Genomic DNA, 18,332 nt, shown 5'->3' with positions numbered 1-18,332 from the left:
TTTTTTTTGGTGGTTGTTCTTCCAGTTAACTGTGGTATTTTATAGTTTTTCCTTCAGAAGTTAGTCTTTAAGGACAGATTTATTTAATGTAAATATGTGTTCACACTGTCTGTCCTCCTACATTATTAGGTGAGTGTAGGGGAAAATCACACCTGACCTCGGTGTAGAAAACTGTGTTTTACTAGGCATTCATTTGTGAAATAACAAAGTAGAGAAGGTGATATACTACTTTTGCATGAGAATTCTAATTTCAGTGAACAGGGAAGAAAGGCAGGTGGGTTGATCACAGCATAAAGAGATTGATGATATGGATAGCTGCTCTCTGCTCATACAGCCATTTGTTTTTAAGCTTCTCTGATAGCAGGAAGGTGGGCGCTTCAGTTTTTTCCTTTTCTTCCCCATCTTGGGTCCTCGCCCCCAGCTTCCATTGTGTGTGTTGACCTGCCAGCTCCATGATTTTGGCCTCTGAAGGGGGAAACAGCCAGCTGAGGACCAGTTTTCACATAGCTGTTCCTCCAGGATCCTGGAAAAGTAACCGAACTCCCTGCTTTCTTACCCATAGAGAGAGGCTCGACTGGGGGCCCTCAGTGCTCTAGAAGTGTTGCCCAAGTGTCAGTTGACCCAAGTCCCTCCTGACAGCAGCATCGTGTCTGGAATTCGCTAGTGCCAGGGCTTTTCTAGGTGCCAGCAGGCCCAACCTGCTGCCGGCCTGACTCAGCCTGCTGGAGCCGTGGCCAGTGAGCTGTGCGTGCGTCTTGGCCAGCAGTGGTGTTTTGGAGCTGCAGGCTGCTGAAGCAGTCACAGCTCTCCAACATGGCCTCAGCCTTGCTCCGCTTGTGCCCACCTTGGTCCCGGCCGTGCCCCACCCCAGAGCGGTCCGTGTCTCCGCTTCCTTTTCTGCCGTGGCTTTGCTTGTGTCTGGTTTCTCCTTGGTCCATCTGTTGGTGCTGGCACTTTGTTCCTGCCAGTCCTGAGTGTGCTCTGAGAATCGCCTCCTCACCTTTGCAGTCTGTCCTAGTGGACTGCTCTCTGGACCCTTGGGCATCACCTGTGAGCTCCTCTTTCTTGAGGCTCTTTTATTTTGCGTGTCTTGAGATTGGGGTGTAGTCTCTTCTCTTCCAGCGGGACCCCTTCTCTCTCTCCTGTTTCTTTGGCTGCATTGTTCTCAGGCCAGTTTCTGATCAGAGCTCTTGCTCGGCAACATTGTCCTTCCTGCCATCTGCTCTCTCCGCATGAGTCTGCGTCTCTAGCCTGCACCTCTTGCCAGCTCAGTTTCTTCATTTCCTAGCTGCCCTGGGCTTCTCTGCATGGCTGTTGCCCAGGCCCTAAATTCCCCTTGTTTAGAACCTGTGATCTCCTTAAAAGTCCCTCGCGTGGCCGAGTGAGGGGCCCGCCCTGCGTGCTTTCCCAGCTGAGCTGAGGTTCAGTTTAGCTGTCCCTCTGTCAACTCGCTGCCCGTGCGGATTCAGTGCTGAGCGGGATAGAAGAGATTGCTCACGCACAGCTGTGCACGCTACAGATACCGTGCGTCAGAGGAGCGCATGTGTGTCCAGGGATTCATGCTAGCTCTGCATCTTCAGGAAAGCCCTCCCCGAGGAAGGGTGGGTTCGGCAAGGTCGTGTACACTTGGGTTTCAGAATTCCCAGACCACGGCTGTTTCTCTCCTTTAGCTCTTGGTGTCTGTGGCCTGTTAAATGGTCCGTCTTCTTCTGTCGCCTTTCCCCTCGTCTGTCACACACTGTTAGTCATCGTCGTCAGACACTGTAGAGGCTCCGGAATGGAACTGAGAAGCCGCTGAAGGCTGGCGTCCTCCCGGGCGGCCAGTGTGCAGGGTGCCCTGGCCGGTGGCGGCCTGTCGCCTCTTTCGCCGTGAGTGGCCGGTTGGATGAGTGCTCACAGGCAGGGCTTGTGGAACCAGGTTCTCTGCTCCTCTGCTCACCGGCCGCTCGATCTTGGAGGAGGAGGGTCACGACAAGGGCTGGCTTCATAGACTTGTTGGGGGTGAATTACTCCACATACAGACCTTTCAGCGTGTGCTTAAGACACCGGCGGAGGGGAGGAGGCCCAGTGCTCTTGAGGCTGCTGCTGTGGTGGGGGTCTCCTCCTCTCTCCAGACTGTTACACTAAGTAACCCCGAGATCCCTGACCGCGTGGAGGGGGGGTGTGTTCCCACTCTCGCGCCCTCCGATCTTGGAGTGCTGCTGCAGCCACGCTGGTCTGCGAGTGCGCCTCCAGGCGTGTGTTCCCCTCTGCCGCTCTCAGGGGATGCCATTCCACCCCTCGCCTGGCTCCTTCCCCTCCTTCCTGGTTCAGAGGCCACTTTCTCAGGAACCGCCTCCTCCCCTCTGGGAGCCCTTGGGCCTCTCTGCAGCCTGCTCTCTAACGGGGCTGCCCCTGCACTGCCCGCCGTCTCATAGGCTTTCTGGAGGAGCGGGCCGCCCAGGCAGCTTGTGCTCCGTCCACAGCGCATGGCTCCTGGCAGGCAATTCTGATGGTTGAGTTGCAGTTTTTCCCTTTTGGAATCCGTTCGTCGTGTTTGGGGGCTGCAGTCTTCCCTCCCTGTCCTGATGTTGGCTCTCGTCGTCAGACAGTAGCCATAACCGTGAGCAGGCGGAGCAGCTCATTTATTCTGCTGTTCTATACAAGTTGTTACTAATAAATTTATTTCTGAGTCAACTCTTACAGTGCAGTCAGTGTGAAGACTGTAAGGCACTGGCATTTTTCCTTGTAAGCGTTGATTGCTGTGACTTTGTCTCTTTTGGTGGTTTTAGACGTACTCTCCAAGACTAATTCCTCCTCCACAGCCTCAGCCGCCGCCGCCGCCGCCGCCGCCGCCGCCGCAGCAGCCGATCCGCAGTCTGTTCCAGCAGCAGCAGCTCCAGCCCCTGCTGCCCCTGCAGCACCCGCACCACCCCTCGCCTCCGCAGGGGATGCACATGCCGCCCCAGATCGAGGCCCCCCGCGTGATGATGACCCCTCCTCCCGTGACCCCGCAGCAGCCCAAGAACATACACATCAACCCCCACTTCAAAGGGGCCGTGGTGACACCCGTCCAAGGTACGTGCCTTCTTTGCTGTGGCCACGCTCCAGGTGACTGGCTGGTCCGTCATCACTTCCAGGCCCATAAGGACGCCGGGGGCTCCCCGACTCCTTCCCGCTGCTCTGATGCGCGCTGGCTGGTGGGTCAGGCCCCTCTCAGCTTGTGTGTCTTCTGTCACGGCGCCCCGGGGAGGGCACTGCCAGCGTGCGGCAACAGTGCAGGGCCTTAGAGGCCACTGTGGAGGGCTCTGGGGGGCCTTCCTTGTCACTTCCGGCGGGGCTGAGTGCGAAGGGCCTCTCCCCTCAGGTGCCACTCGTGCTGCTTCCTTTGAGTTCCAGAGGTACACATCCGTCTGTTCATGGTCAGTTCTGGTGGCATGATCACAGACGCACGTTCCTGGAGCGAGGAGACTAGTGCTAAGCAGTGAATACAGAGCATATCTTCACGCACCTGCTCAGCGCAGCGTTGATGGAGATGCTGCTCTCCGTGGTGTTGGAGATCTGTCGGTGAACACAGCGGTCAGCGCTTGCTGTGGGTGTCGTCTAGCGCCTTAGCAGCGACAGTGAGCTGTGAGGATGGTACACGAGGGCCCTGTGTGGCGCGTTGGAGGGAAGCGCAGTGCTGAGGAGAGCACGGGGATCCCGTGGTGGCGGGCCCGACTGCGCTGAGAAGGGAAGACCCGAAGGGGCGGGGCTGCGGGCGTGCCTGCCAGCGGAGGGGTCTTCCAGGCAGAGGGGCCGGTTGGTGCAGGGGCGCCTCTTGCTGATGCGGCTGTGCCTTTTGTGCTCAGGTAACTGAAGAGAGGCCAGGTGACACGTGGTGGAGTGCGGTGGTGGAGAGAAATGTGGAAGCTTGTCATGTGAGGCCTGGGAGCCGTCCTGAGAGCTGTGCTTCTGTTCCAAATGAAGTGGGCTGTGACTAGAGGAGTCTGAGCACAGGAATAGCATCCTCGCTCTGTGTTTGACAAGGGTTGTTCTTGCTGCTGTGTTGAGAGGGGGCTCGTGAGGGCGGCAGGGGTGGAAACCAGCGGGGAGGTGAGTGCAGTGGCCCAGCTCAGGGGGTGGCAGTGATTGGGTCAGGAGCCAGGCATGCCTCAGGGCGGGACTGATGGATGGGCCGGGTGTGGGCGGGAGAGAGGATGCAGCTACGCAGAAGGAGCTCGAGCGCTGGAGGGCGGGGTTGCTGTCACGGAGTGCTCAAGCCCGGCAGGCTTTCAGGGGAAGTCGGCAAGTCCTGTGCTGGAGGTGCGCCTAGACACGCGGGCGCACGTGTCTAGGGTGAGGTTGCTAGGGAGCGTGCAGACGAGATCTGGGTGCGAAGCTGAAGTGGGGCTCTGTTGGCATCTCGATGGACCTGGGGCCTGGAGCCTGAGGCTCGTGACATGCCAGCTGGGGGTCTGTAGGGAGGGGGAAGCCGGGAGACTGTGGAGGACGGGGGCTGGTGGAGCCCAGTGCTCCGGTGGCTGGCCGTGGGCTGCAGGCTGGGTGCTGGACCTGCAGTTGCCAGGTCTGTGGGGTTCGGACAGGGTGCTTTTGGTGACGTGGAGGCGGTACACTGACGTGGGCTTGAGCGGGAATGGGGTGCAGGCGTGGGAGACGAGTGCATCGACAGGGATGAAGAGTGTCTTGCCAAGATGGCCGTTGCGGAGCAGGAGAGTGCGAGTGCTGGGCAGCCCCAGCATCCCTGGGGCTGTCGGCCATGAGCTTGGAGAGACCTGGCCGCCTGCATGGTTCTCTCCAACCCACTCCCCTCTCTGCGTCAGGGGTAGCCTAGACAGCATTGGAGTTGCTGGAGTTAGGGTGTTGACGAAGCAGTAGAGGAGGCGTCTTGCTCACAGTGAAGGCCATGGAGTGCAGGATGATAAGGGGCCAGGAGATGCTTGTGGGGTCCTGCAGTTGGGAGGTTAGGGTCATGGAGGGAGTGACGCGGGAAGGTTGAGATAGCCTAAGGTCATGGAGAGCAGGTCTTAGGGGCTGGGGCAGCTCTGGAAACAGCAGCTTGACTGCACTTAGTTAAATAGAAAGCCGCTGTTGTACTTGAGAAAGGCTGGTTGTCTAGTTGTCTTCTGTACGCAAAAGATAGAGTAACCCCGTGACTCTCAGCCTCACACAGCCAAAAGGTGCTTTAAAAAACTAAAGAGATGTATGCGCACCTTTGTCTGATAGCACCTACTTTCTTTTCAAGGATGAAGAGTGTTTTATCATACTGTAATCAGCCAGTTTTGTTGGAAATTTAACTTGTTTTCCAGATTTTCACTATTAAAGTTGAAAACTTGGTCCATTAATTCATGGGACAGTGTGGGATATAAATATTGAATGTCAGATATAAAGAGTTCACGGTTCAGCTGAAATGGTTTCTTAGCATCACAGGTTGTAAACTGTCTCCTGTTCACAGTGGGGGAGGAAGCAGGTAAGTAGAAGTGTGATCGTAATCAGAAGTCTAATGTACCGAATTCTTTGCTTAATCATAATAAGTAAAAAATAGTTTGTCTTACTGCTCTATTTTAAAAATAGTTTTGATTATGTTGCTTCTGTGGTGCTGATTTACCAGAACTTTTTAAAATTAAAACTAAATGCTGTTATATTGTTCTTGCTGAGTTCTCCATGGTATCCCTTTGTGTCTGTCTGTGTTTGATCTTCTCTTATAAGCACATTGGTCATATTGGATCAGGGTCCCCCCGCCCACCCCTGTGACCTCATTTTCCCTCCGTCACTTCTTTAAAGGTGCATTTCCATATAACCTTCCGGAGTCCTTGTGCTGAGGACTCTGGAGTGTGAAGCTGAGAGGGGGCTGCAGGTCAGCCCTTGCACTGGCCGGCTGAGACCTTCCTGGACGCATCTGGCAGGACATTTTAATGGAGGGTTAGCATGCTACCATAGAGTGGGCACCTCTTGCGAGGGGATTTTTTTACCTCCCAAATCAAAATCAGTATAAGGTTCATGTATGAAACAGCTTAAACATGCAGGGTGTGGAACTAGCATTTGGCTTTTTCCCTGTTTTTGAAACTATTTGACCACTGTTCTGGCAAGTTGATGGAATTGTGCCTCTTGAAACACAAAGACGGACGACAGGTCTCGGCATGGCAGGTTGTCGAGTAGGGTGCTCTGTGCTACAGCAACCAACACAGATAGCCACACAGTGTGTGCACACTTTCTATTCTCTGCCCGCTTCACTTCATCTCCCGCCTCCCTCCCTCGTGAGCCTGGAGGATTTGGATATAAATTTGTGTTCGATGGGCGTCGGAAAATGTAGCTCGGGTTAGATACCCTGGATCACCTGCATATGGATGCCGAAAACAAAGATTTCTTACTGTAAAGGAATAATGTCTTCCTGGTGCGAAGTATTTTAACTCTAAGAGTTCACTGTTGAAGTGGAAGCTTCTGCTTGTGCTATTATTGTACACTGAAGACAGAAGCTCTCTCCCCGCCCCTTAATGGGACTGTGTCAGTACAAACATGCAGCCTTTGCGGAAGTGTGAATGTGATGTGTTGTGTGTGTTGTGCACACAGGCTGTGTTCCGTGTGGCGCTTGGTGTGTTGTGCTCCTCTCCGGGCGGGTTCGGGGTGAAGTCACGTGTAACGAGTGCTGTTTTCCTCACAGTGCCCTTGCTGCCAGTCCCGAGCCAGCCGAGACCTGCGGTGGGACCCCAGAGATTCCCAGTGAGTAGCAGCTGCTCCTTCTGCTCTCGTAGGGAAGAGCACACATTCACCAGGAAATATTAATATGGCAAATACAAGTGGTTCCAGCCAAATATAAGTTTAAGGATTTGTAAATATTGACAATAATTTTTGCAGTAGAAAATGTTTGTTAAAAGCTTAAGGTCAATGGATTTTTGAGAATGGAATTAATTTTGTTTAACTGTAAAATTGTTGAATCAGGATCATCAGTAGAATGCCTTTTGTCTTAAAGAATATGGATTTTGATTTTATTATTGCCTCATGTTAGGTGAGGAAGGGCCTTTGTTATCGTGTGTGTAGAGCCATGTGTGCACTTGGGTAAGTGTGAGTGTGTGTATGCAGTTTTAGGGAGTAATAATAAGATGTCTACTTGTTTAAAAAAACAAGCTCAAAGGTCTTCATGAGCCACTGGTTTTATATTTTAAAAATGCAGGTTTTCTTTTTAGAGTATCTTTAAGACATCCCTCGCCCCACTTTCCTGTTGTTCCCATAATTTTATCCATTCTTCTAATAATGTTTTAATTAGAAGAAAAATGTCCATTAAATAGTTATCCATTTAAATAAATAAATTTCATTTTATTTGACTTTTTGGTTTGATTTGTAGTTAGTTCATAGTTTTATTATATCAGTGAGAATGTGTTCTAAGAACAATTTGAGGGAAAAAAAGGACCACACCATAACATTTTAGTTTGTATTTAAAACAGATATAGTTTTGTTGATGCTAAATAATCTGATTTCCTGGAAATACCTAAATGACCTGTTTGACCCTAGCTTTGATCCTCAGTAGCTACCATGTTTATGTGGGTCATAAAGGAATGTGTAGTCAGATGATTATTCAAAAAGACAGTATTGGATTTAAAGGTTCAGAGTATTTTTTAGGAACTTTCTTGATTTGTAGTTAATCTTTTATGACATCATATTGTTTCTAGAACTGATTCCTACTGGTTTCAGATGCTTTATTAGCTAATTTTTTTAAATTAACTGATCAAGTTCTAAAAACTAGTTATTTTAAAAATTAGGTGACATTTATTGAGTACAGATCCTTACTTGAAACAGGTACCTAAATAGTTAAGATTTATTAATTGCATTACTCAAGGATAAATATGTGTGATTTTAGTCATTAGATGTATTTCTTTTGGTAAATAATTTAACTGATAGTTATTATAAAGCACTAACATTTTTTAAAATGTACTTTTCCTTATTTTCAGGGTTGTGAGCTTTTGCATTAGAATCACAATTGATTTTGTGTATATATTTTATTAGGAATGCAGAGATAAAATTTGATGAAAGCAAATGTAGTTTAAAATTATAAAGAAAGGTTGTGTGTAAATATAAAATTAGAATAATCATTTGCAGTTTTCAGCTACTTATAATTTCACTTGTGCAAACATTTGTATCTGATACTAAAAGAAACCTTGTATTACTTGAGGTCATTACAAAGAGGATAATAAAATAATTTGTTTGTGAGAAATTAAACTAAAAGTTATATAATACTCTGAGGGTGGTAAATATTACTGAACTGCTCTTGGAGCAATTCTTGCAAGGTGTAATGTTTTGTTCTTATTTTTAAGGTGGATTATGTGTACAGATGATGGGAAACAGGCTAGAGATTAGTCATGTGTGTGATATAATTTGAGAAATAGTTACTGCCGTTTAACATGTATCTTTAAGCCCCAGTGCTGGTTCTTAAACTGTGTGCTCAGTCGCTCAGTTGTGTCTGACTCTTTGCACCCCATGGACTGTAGCCGGCCAGGCCCCTCTGTCCAAGGAATTATCCAGGCCAGAATTCTTGAATGGGTAGCAATTCCCTTCTCCAGGGGGTCATCCCAATTCAGGGATCGAACTTGCATCTCCTGCATTGGCAGGCAGATTAAGTTACAATAGAGGGTTTTTTTTTTCTTAAGTTCATCAAAATATTATTGGGAAGGAGGCTAACTCTAGGCTGTCTCCTGTTGTTTTACGTACACCAGATTTAAAAAAAAATTTTTTTAATATCTTAATGAGTATTAATTTGTATATAATTTTAAAGGTTATTTTTCTTTCACAGTTATTACAAAATTTTGGCTATATTCCCCATGTTGTGCAGTACATCCTTGAACCTATGTTACACCCAGCGGTTTGTATCCCCCACTCTCCCACCCTTAATCCCCGCCGCCCTCTGCCTTGTAAGCACTGGCTTATTCTCCATATTGTGAGTCTGCTGCCTTTTTGTTATATTCACTAGTTGTATTTTTTAGATTCCACATATATGTGATTCCATACAGTATTTGTCTTTCTCTGTCTGATTTATTTCACTTAGCTTAATATCCTCCACATCCACCTATATTGCTGCAGATGGTAAAATGTCCTTTTTTATGGCAAAGTACTATTCCATTGTGTGTGTATATGTATATACATCTTCCTTATCCATTCATCTGTTGATGGACATTTAGGTTGCTTCCAGTCTTGGCAATTGTAAATACTGCTGCTATGAACATCGGGGTGCATTTATCTTTTTTGAGTAACATTATTTTTTCCCTTTTCTACTGATCGGTTCTACTTTGCGTTTTAATCAGTGTAGATGTGGTTTCATGACCACTCAGTTTCTCCCGTGCTGAATATTCTGTATAGTGCTAGTCCTTAAACCGTAAAACGTACGAGCACAGGCCCATGAAGCCTGGTTTCCTCCTGAAGAGAGAGTGCTGTTGGGGCTTGAGAAAGCCCCTTGGCGATTTCGTACTGATGGCAGTGTACCCTGCGGGCTCTTTCTTGGTTCTTTTCGATAGAGAAGTTTAGTCTTTATTTTAATTTTAAACTGAATTCTGCTTTGTAAAGTGACTACACACACACCAATTGATAAAATATGTCTTAGGAAAGCTGGCTTCAGTTTCGTCATAGGGTCTGTTTGGATCAGTGTGCTTTCCTGGTACACAGGAAAGATTGGAATTACAGAATGTGTCAAGTGGAGCAAAGTGCATTTTGATCGGGCCTTTCCCCCGCCTAAACCCCTTTAGTGAGTTTCCATTGCTCTGCTCCTGGACAGCTTCGTACGCTTGCTCGCATTGTATGAGAAGCGGATTCATGTCTCTACGGAGTCCCAGGCATCCTGCGCTCAGTGGAGCCAGCCTGGCCCTGGGCCTCATGTGCACAAGTGCAAATGAACGGTGGCTCACCGGGGAAGCCCTCAACTTTACTTTCTTAATAGTCTATTTTGTTGGACAGTTTTGTAAAAACTTGAGAATTCTCAATTTAGCACTAGTGTGCCTAGAAACTGTACCAAGTGATAATACCTCCAGTCTTAGAATTCAACAATTAGAACTCTAGGGGCCTGAAGGGCTACAGCCCGTGAGGTCAAGGAGTTGGACATGCCTGAGTGAGTGAGCACACACAAGCTATGCTTAATGTAGCAATACTAATATTTTAATTTCCTATTAATGAATTTTATTTATAGAATTGAATAAACATTTTCTAAAAACAAAGATTTGAATGTCAAAGTAATATCATAAGAAAAGGATTCCTTACTTTTGATCATTTTAGAAGCTGCTACTTAAGCTCTCAGCAGTGAGCTGGCGCTTCTTCTGTCATGCTAGTCTCTGTGTCCAGATGGGATTTTTCCTTCATTCCTTCGTTTATGGAATTTAGTGAAGTGCTGTGTAATTTAAGTTTCTGTCTAAAAATTAGATTCACGTATTTAATTTTAGTTACAGATATAGCCATTAGTGCTTTTTTCTCTCTTAAGCTTTTATTCCCAGGACTATTTTATTTTTTCAGATCGGAATTGTGAATCTTTTTTTAAACTATAATATGTCTCAGTTGATAGCACACATATCAGAGAATGAATCGTTTTCATGCTTACTTTCGTATCAGAATATTAATCTGCTGAATGTAAAATGTACCTTAGAAGTAGTGACTGCTTACAAACGTGGACAGACACAGGAAGAGAGCGTGTGCTCAGGAGTGCAGAGTGCCTGTCGGTCCCTCCTCCCTTTCAGCTCCTTCTGTCCTGTCCAGTCCTGCCATCTAGCCACCTACCATCCCCTAGTCTGCTCCTGAAGCATTTGCGTTCCTGCCAGGACCTTTGAGTGGAATTTCGCAGGACAGTAGTGGTTTTCTCTCTTGTTTTGTTTTTGCAGGGGAGTGGGGCTGGGGAGACTGTTCACCTTTCTGCAAGTAGGCTTCTGTCTTTGTGTCTGTTAGAAGTCTGTTCTGAGTTCCACTGTCTTTGTTTTACACATTAGTTTCAAAGATTTCTCTTTCCACAGAAGCCGTCTCTGATGTTTTTGTCCTTTCCTTATCCATAAGTATGGCTAGTCATTTATGTATTTGTCCTCAGAAAGATTTGTTGTTTTTAAAAGTTTGTCCACTTAAAAAAGTAACACTGGAGTGTTGATTAATAATATTTTCAAAAGTGTTGCTTTGAGATTTTGCTAATGTAGTTTCAGTGTCAGGTAAAGCATATGGATAAATTTTAAGTAGCTCACATTGTGAAGATTCTTGACTTAGGGTATTTTAAAACCTATTCATTCGTTTTGCATTGGTGTCTCTGTCAGGGCTGGTGTTTCAGGGTGGCTAGTTACGGAGTCATTTTCATGCTTGCTTGCTTCTTCACGCTTGCATTCTCAGTGCTGGTATTTCAGGGTAGCTAGTTAAATACTGAGTAATCTGGCTGCTGAATAATTTCCTAGTGACCTTTGTTTCAGTTAAAATTAAGTTATGTTCGGAAAGGACTAGCATGCGGAGTTTGAATTAGGCTTCTTAGTGATTCCTTTGTGAGGTAGACCCCGATACCTGAGGTTGCGATTTGTGTCTCCCGTCTGATTACAGCACCTCATAGGTAGGTCTGACTGCGCTGTGCCTCCATGGAGCAGGGGGCCTGGTGTCAGGTGGTGGTGACTGACACTTCTGGATGCATTTTACATGGCATTTCATGCGAACCATGTTTGATGAGACTGCTGCAGCGAATTGCGTTTCTTTTTGATTACGGCCCTTGCAGATGTGAGTCCAGACTTCATTCCAGCTAGGAAAAAGAAGCCTTTCTTTTGAACCCTCTCTGTTTTTACAACTTGTCTTCAATGCCCTGTAGTTATTAGCTTTTAAGATGGGGAAGTCATGATGGGCATTTTCTCTGATCAGATCTGTGAGTAGTAGCAGGCAGCTGTGGGAGGAGACTCTTCCTGCTGTCAGACATTGTCAGGCTTGCAGCGCAAGAATGCATTTTAAAATGCAGGTGACATAATACCCAACATCCTCCATTTGCTAGTGGGTTTCTGATTAATCATGATTACCATACATTATCATACCATCAAATTTAATCATATCAGTGAATTCCCATCTGCAGCAGTAACAGGAGCAGCTTAGCACTGTGGTACAGCTGTTAAATATGGTGGCTATAAAGCCGAGCGCCCTGTTGACTAGACTCGCGTGTCCCGTCGGTGTGTATTGTGTGTGTTGGGTGGAGAGACGGTGGTGGGAGTCCACGCCCATAACTCAGAGGCAGGAATGCTCAGCTGTGCTCAGTCTGAACTCCCTGTGACCCCATGGACTGCAGCCCACCAGGCTCCTCTGTCCATGGGATTTCCCAGGCAAGAGTACCGCAGTGGGTTGCCGTTTCCTTCTCCAGGGAGTCTCTTGCACCTCCTGCATTGGCAAGTGGATTCTTTACACTGTACAACCTGGGATCCCACAGGAATACTCAAGAGATCACCAAGTCAAGCCATGAAGTCTCAGTGTAAAAACTGCACTGTTTTAGTGTGGTATACTATTTTATTTAATTTTGAGCTAAGTAAGAACGTCACATTGAATTGAGTACCTTTCATAAATCCCGAGATACATAGTTCCATTGTAGAGTAGACTTAAACTTTGAGTATGACTTGCCCAGCTGTAATTTAATAATTCAGCCAGTGAAATACAACAGCACAGACTTTCAAAGTCTTAGAACGACTTCTGTGCAAAGAAAATCTCTGTCCTATTTTTACTGATTTGTCCTTCAAAGCATACCATTTTTAAAATTAATGTTATTTTTCCTGGAGTCCTTGAAGAGCCATAGTTCTTTTCAGATAAATTTCGAAAGTGACCTTATTTTAAAGTGCCTGAAAGTGCTTCTTGCAAAAGACTAGAGGTTTTGTTTTGTTAACTGGTAAAAATGTCGTCCTTTTGATGCACAGCCTGACCTTGCACAGCTGCACACAGGGGCGTCATCACTGCCATTGACAGCAGTTCCGTCTGCCCAGACGGCATCGTGTGCTGCCCCTTGTAGGCAGCCCTCTCCCAGCCCAGCCCCTGGCAGACCCTCATCTGGCTTCTTCTCCTGAAAATGTGGATGAATGGAATCGCACGCCTGGCTTCATTGTGGGTCTTGCTTCCTGCACGCAGCGCAGTGCGTTTGAGACTCGTTTACCCTTCGGTCACAACAGCCAGGGGCTTTCCTTTCATATGGACCAGCAATATTCCCTTGGGCAGGTGTACCCCCGTTAGTCTACCCAGTTGCTCTTTGGCCATTTGAATTCTCTGTGGTCATAGTGGGGGTTAGGAGGGCGGGTTGTGAGCTATACGGCAGATACGTTCAGATGAGAATTTTGAAACAGACTGCGTGCTTTCAGTCCGTGGAGTTGGTCCTGCTGTTGTGCTCAGTCCTTGATTCAGTGAGGAAGTACCATCTTCCTGGAGCACGTACTAGTGACCGGTTGGTCAGTGGAAAATGAAGAGTATCACTGAGTAATTATAGTAGTCCAGATTTTGTGCAAAGCTTGCATTCCACAACCTTAAGAGGGTATCATTTTCTCCACTTTACAGATAGAGAAACTGAGTCTTGGAAAGGGTAAAAGGTTCACGTTCACATAACTGGTACAGGAGGTGGGAGTGGAACCAGGTCAGTCTGAGGCTCTTGATCGTGCTGAACCTTCTCCTTTTCTCTGAAAATATTAAAACCCACCTCAGTAAACCAGAGAAAGATAATTGCATCTGGTAAGTTGAATCATAACCATAATATATAAGATTGTGCTTCTCAGGAGTGCTGCAGTGGAGCATGTACTTTGTATGGTAGGGCCTGTCATTGGGTGAGCTTGGAGGGGTGAGATGCAGGGATAAAGAGTTTTTCATTTTATGAAAAAAAGTAGCAAATAGTCTTTAGTAGGTTCCTCAGAAGCAGTATTTTGTACTGAAGTGTTACAACTTGTGGTGCCTGCTCCTCCTTGAACCAATAATGTTCCCATGGCACATGTAAGTTCCTGTGGTGGCCCCCCGCCCCATTCAGAAAGCTAGGGCTGGCTACTAGGGATGTGGTGCTTCAGAATGTTTAGAATGCATCTGCAAATAAGCGAGTACCTTCTAGGAAAATGAATGTAGACATTGAAACAAGGCATAACCTGAAAGAAAAAAGAAATCTATGGAAAACACTGAAATAAGAGGATTAACATTGTGACAGTGGGCTCTAATTTTAATTGTGTTGGGGGTCACCAGTGGTCTGTATTCCTTGCATTTAACCCATTTAATCAGAATTAACTGAGAGAGGCATTATTTAGTATCTGTTGGTTTCTTATATAGTTCTTTGCATTTTAAGTGAGATTAATAAATGAAAACACGTTGAAGCAGCAGGCTGTAATTTATTGAAAGATTCATGAAGTTTCAATGACATTGTTAAGGTATTCAATTAGTCTTACTAAAATATACCAACTGACCCTTTCAGGGAAGCTGATAAGTCACATAATAGCTGTTAGAACCTCTTTATTCTTTGCATTATACGATTAACTTTGTGCTAAGCAATTTATGCAAAGTTTTCATCTTTTTTTTTTTTTGTAACCAAAGTTATCAGTTCTTCCTGAATAGGATTAACATAGATAACATCATATAATTAACAAGAGATGCAAAAAGGAAGTACAATTTGTATAAGAATTATATGAGGAGGATGATAATTTCTTACCTTGGACTTTTAAAGGGATATAAAGGAAAGCAAAACAGAGCAGTTATTTGAAAAGATTAAGGTAGCTTTTTCTTTCAAATGGTTGAATGACAGTAGTACTAGAAATTCTGTTAAGTGAGGTATTTACAACTCCCTAATAGTCTTAAAATAATTCTGCATTTGCTGGAGAAAATTTATTATCCTTTTTACTTGTGAAATGATAGACATTATTGAATGAATATTCACATCAAGAGAACGCCCGACTTGGGAACCTTGGTACCTGAGGATAGATTGGGCCCAGGAGAAGCAGTGTGTGAGAGGAGAAAGCTCTTTTAAGCCAGGAGTCTGACAGTGTGGGTTCATGTTGTATTTATTGACAGTGGTGGTGTTACTCATTTGCTCATTTGTGTCCAACTCTTTGTGACCCCATGGACTGCAGCACGCCAGGCTTCCCTGTCCTTCACCATCTCCTGGAGCTTGCTCAAACTCATGTCCGTCGAGTTGGTGATGTCATCCAATCATCTCATCCTGTCGTCCCTTTCTCTTTCTCTCAATCTTTGCCAGCATCAGGGTCTTTTCTAGTGAGCCGGCTCTTGGCATCAGGTGGCCAAAGTATTGGAGCTTCAGCTTCAGTATTAGTCCTTCCAGTGCATATTCAGGGTTGATTTCCTTTAGGATGGACTAGTTTGATCTCCTTGCTGTCCAGGGGACTCTCAAGAATTTTCTCCAGCACCACAGTTCAAAGGCATCAGTTCTCCGGCACTCAGCTTTCTTTATAGTTCAACTCTCACATCTGTACAGGACTACTGGAAAAACCACAGCTTTGGCTATACAGACCTTTGTTGGCAAAGTAATGTCTCTGCTTTTTAATATGCTGTCTAGGTTGGTCATAGCTTTTCTTCCAAGGAGTAAGCATCTTTTTACTTTCGTGGCTGCAGTCACTGTCCACAGTGATTTTGGAGCCCAAGAAAATGGAAGTCTGTCACTGCTTCCATTGTTTCCCCGTCTGTTTGTCATGAAGTGATGGGACCGGATGCCATGACCATGATCTCCATGAATGCTGAGTTTTAAACCAGCTTTTTCACTCTCCTCTTTCACCTTCATCAGGATGTTCTTTTAGTTCCTCTTCGCTTTCTGCCATTGACAGTGTAACTGGCTAATTCAGTTTAACCCTGTAAACCTGAGCTTCTTCATCCCTTAAAGGAAAAGTGATTGGTTCTGCTGTATTTATGAAAAATACAGTTCGTACTAGGGTTATCAGCCAGGATGTGAATGAGGCTGCATGTAACAGACAGTTCAGTTAGCAGTGACTTAGCAAACCTGGTGTCATAGTTTTTGCATAAAAGAGAAAGTTCTTCCTGGTTGGTGTAGCAGTTCTGTATTGTTACCTCTGTTGTTAATCAGTTCTGTGTTGTCAGTTTTCCCCTACCCAAGTTTCGGGCTGAAAGAGGAGAAGGGCAGGCGGCAGACGCATGTGCCCACTGAGGCCGCCCCGTCCAGCAGCCAGCTCGTCTTGTCTCAAGGCGGGCCTGCTGATCTCGCAGCTGGGCACCCTGTTGTCCCTGCATTACCGAGCGAGAGGTGAGAGTTCATACTCGGGACGCAACTCACAGGCTTTTCCACACAGATAAAATACATGTTCAGAGTTTTAAGTTGTATAAGTAGAGAAAAAGAAAGTGACATGGGTATTCAAGACAGAACAGAAAATGGTGAGGGAAAAATGGTATTGTGAGCTTAATGATACCTATTTGTTAAAGTATTTTATACAGCCGATACTTACTGGTAACAGTCAGCAGCTTTTGGGACCTTCGAGCTGAAAATTTTTCTGTTTAGATATCCGGACTCCACTTCTGTCGCCCGTTGAGGCGAATGGAGGCAGTCAGGGGCCTGTGTGTCTTCCCAGATGGTCTCCCTCGTGTCCAGCACTGGCGGACACCGCCAGAGACGGCGCCCTTGTCCTTGTGCATGTGGGGCATCAGCCGCTGTCTGTCTGTCTGAACCATCTGTTGTTTTACCTGCCCTCTTCCTCATTCTGCTTCCACCTGGCTCTCCTGCAGGCGTTTGTCGTCCTGGAAATGGGCTTCTTCCCGGTTGGGCAGGATTCGTTTATCGTTAAGCTGGCTCTGTCCTGGTGTTGGTCTCTCTCGTTTGTCCTCCTCAGGGTGGCTTTCCTGTCCTTTGGGGCCTGTGTGTGACCTGCCACGACCTTCCCTGGCACCTGCTGCCCCCACCTGGCTGTCCTAGGCTCCCGCACCTTGCCAGTGTCCCTTAGTTTCAAGGTTAAGCCCACAAAACCCGTCCCCATTGTTACTCTGTTGAGCCTCTTCCAAAGGCAGAGATTTCCTTGTTTACTCAGCTTGAGTCAGCTGTTTCTTTCTAAGCTGTAGATCGCATCTGTGGCCTTCCCTCCTTTTATCAGTGCCTCAGGTTGATCAGATAAGCACCCCTAATTTGTTTTCCCCGTTCAGGCCAGCTGTGGAATCTCCATGGCCGTCTGACTTTTGCCTTTAGAATTTACTGTTTTTCCTGACCTCAGAGCATGCACATGCTCTCCCTCGCTTATATACCCAGAGGTGACTGTGAGACATTGAGACAGAAAAGGGGATGTGAATGGAAGCCCCTGCCCTTGCTGTGCATAGCCCGCAGTCGGCAGCGTCATGGCTGGGTGCCCGTGTCTGTCCCTGGGGTGAGGCCCGGCTCCGGTGCGTTCCCGCCTCGTGCTCTGTGCAGGGCGGGTGGGCGCTCAGAGGTGTCATGAGCAGGAGCTGCCTGAGTGGAGCTCTCTGTAGTGTGGGCAGCAGAGCCTGGGGGGTTGGGTGCAGGGGCTAGGAAGGGCACGGGGGCGTAGCACAGGGGCGGTGAAGCCGGGCTGACATAGAGTTTCTGGTCAGAGGCCCCTGCCCTGGCCTGACCTCCAGGGTTGGGGGCAGGGCTCTGCAGTGTTAGTCCGACCTGAGTTGTCCTTCCTGGGCAGAGTGTGTGGCTATGGCAGGGAGTTCTCGGTGAACCCGCCGCCATCTGCCAGGGTGGCACGTGCGTTTCTGGGGTATCTGGCCCTGGCCAGTGAAGGCGGCGTGGCGACGGCCCCGGAGTGCCCAGCGCGGGAGTGTCAGCCGGAGTGGACTGACTCCACAGCCCTGAGCCCTCGGTGGCTCACCTCGGGAAGCTTATTTCTCACTTACGCCCTGCTCTGGGCATCTTTCTCTGGACCCCGGGTCTCTCTCCAGCTCTGGCAGGTGGGGAGAGAGGGAGGGCTATCCATGAGAAGTTGTCTTGGAAGCGGGCCGGCAGCTCGCCCCCATCACCTGTGCTCATGTGCCGTCTGCCTGAAAGTGGTCGCGGGGCCATGTGGCTTTAGGATCGTCATGCGTTTTCCAGGGGCATGGTTCTCCAGTTGGCTCTGCAGCCAGGAGGAGGACACTGGCCTGGGGTGTGCTCCTTCACAGCCGTGTTGGAGGGTACCCACCCACCTCCGTCTATTCTGCAGGGAAGGTCCCTCTTCTCTAACCATAGGGACGTGGTTGCAGGGTGAGGACGCGCGTCTCCAGGTTCGTGTTACCTTCTCTCTGACCGTATGATATCATTATGTGCAGGTCATAGCACGCTGCTTTCCTGAAGTTAGGTTGGGGGGAGCAGGGGCTGTCGGTCATGCTGCTCTCTGTTCTGACTGCCCTGTCTGTGCTCCGAATCTACCAGGCTCAGGAACCTGGGGCCGGTCGCCGGCTCCTCGGCCAGCATG

At 47.5% G+C, this 18,332-nt stretch overlaps 1 protein-coding gene across 6 annotated transcripts in view; it reads left to right on the top strand.

Moving 5' to 3' along the window:
* Window positions 1-18,332, top strand: part of RBM33 (RNA binding motif protein 33) — a 109,095-nt gene that overhangs the window by 51,574 nt on the left and 39,189 nt on the right. For 4 of the 6 annotated variants that reach the window (XM_018046652.1, XM_018046647.1, XM_018046648.1 and 1 more), the window contains 2 exons: window positions 2,772-3,057; window positions 6,641-6,699. In XM_018046652.1, coding sequence (XP_017902141.1) covers window positions 2,772-3,057; window positions 6,641-6,699 — 345 coding nt within the window. The remainder of the gene's footprint in view (window positions 1-2,771; window positions 3,058-6,640; window positions 6,700-18,332) is intronic. The other 2 variants (XM_018046653.1, XM_018046649.1) reach the window with 1 other exon arrangement.

This window comes from Capra hircus, chromosome 4, assembly GCF_001704415.2.
Source record: "Capra hircus breed San Clemente chromosome 4, ASM170441v1, whole genome shotgun sequence".
NCBI lineage: Eukaryota > Metazoa > Chordata > Mammalia > Artiodactyla > Bovidae > Capra > Capra hircus.
This window is presented reverse-complemented; position numbering and strand designations above follow the sequence as displayed.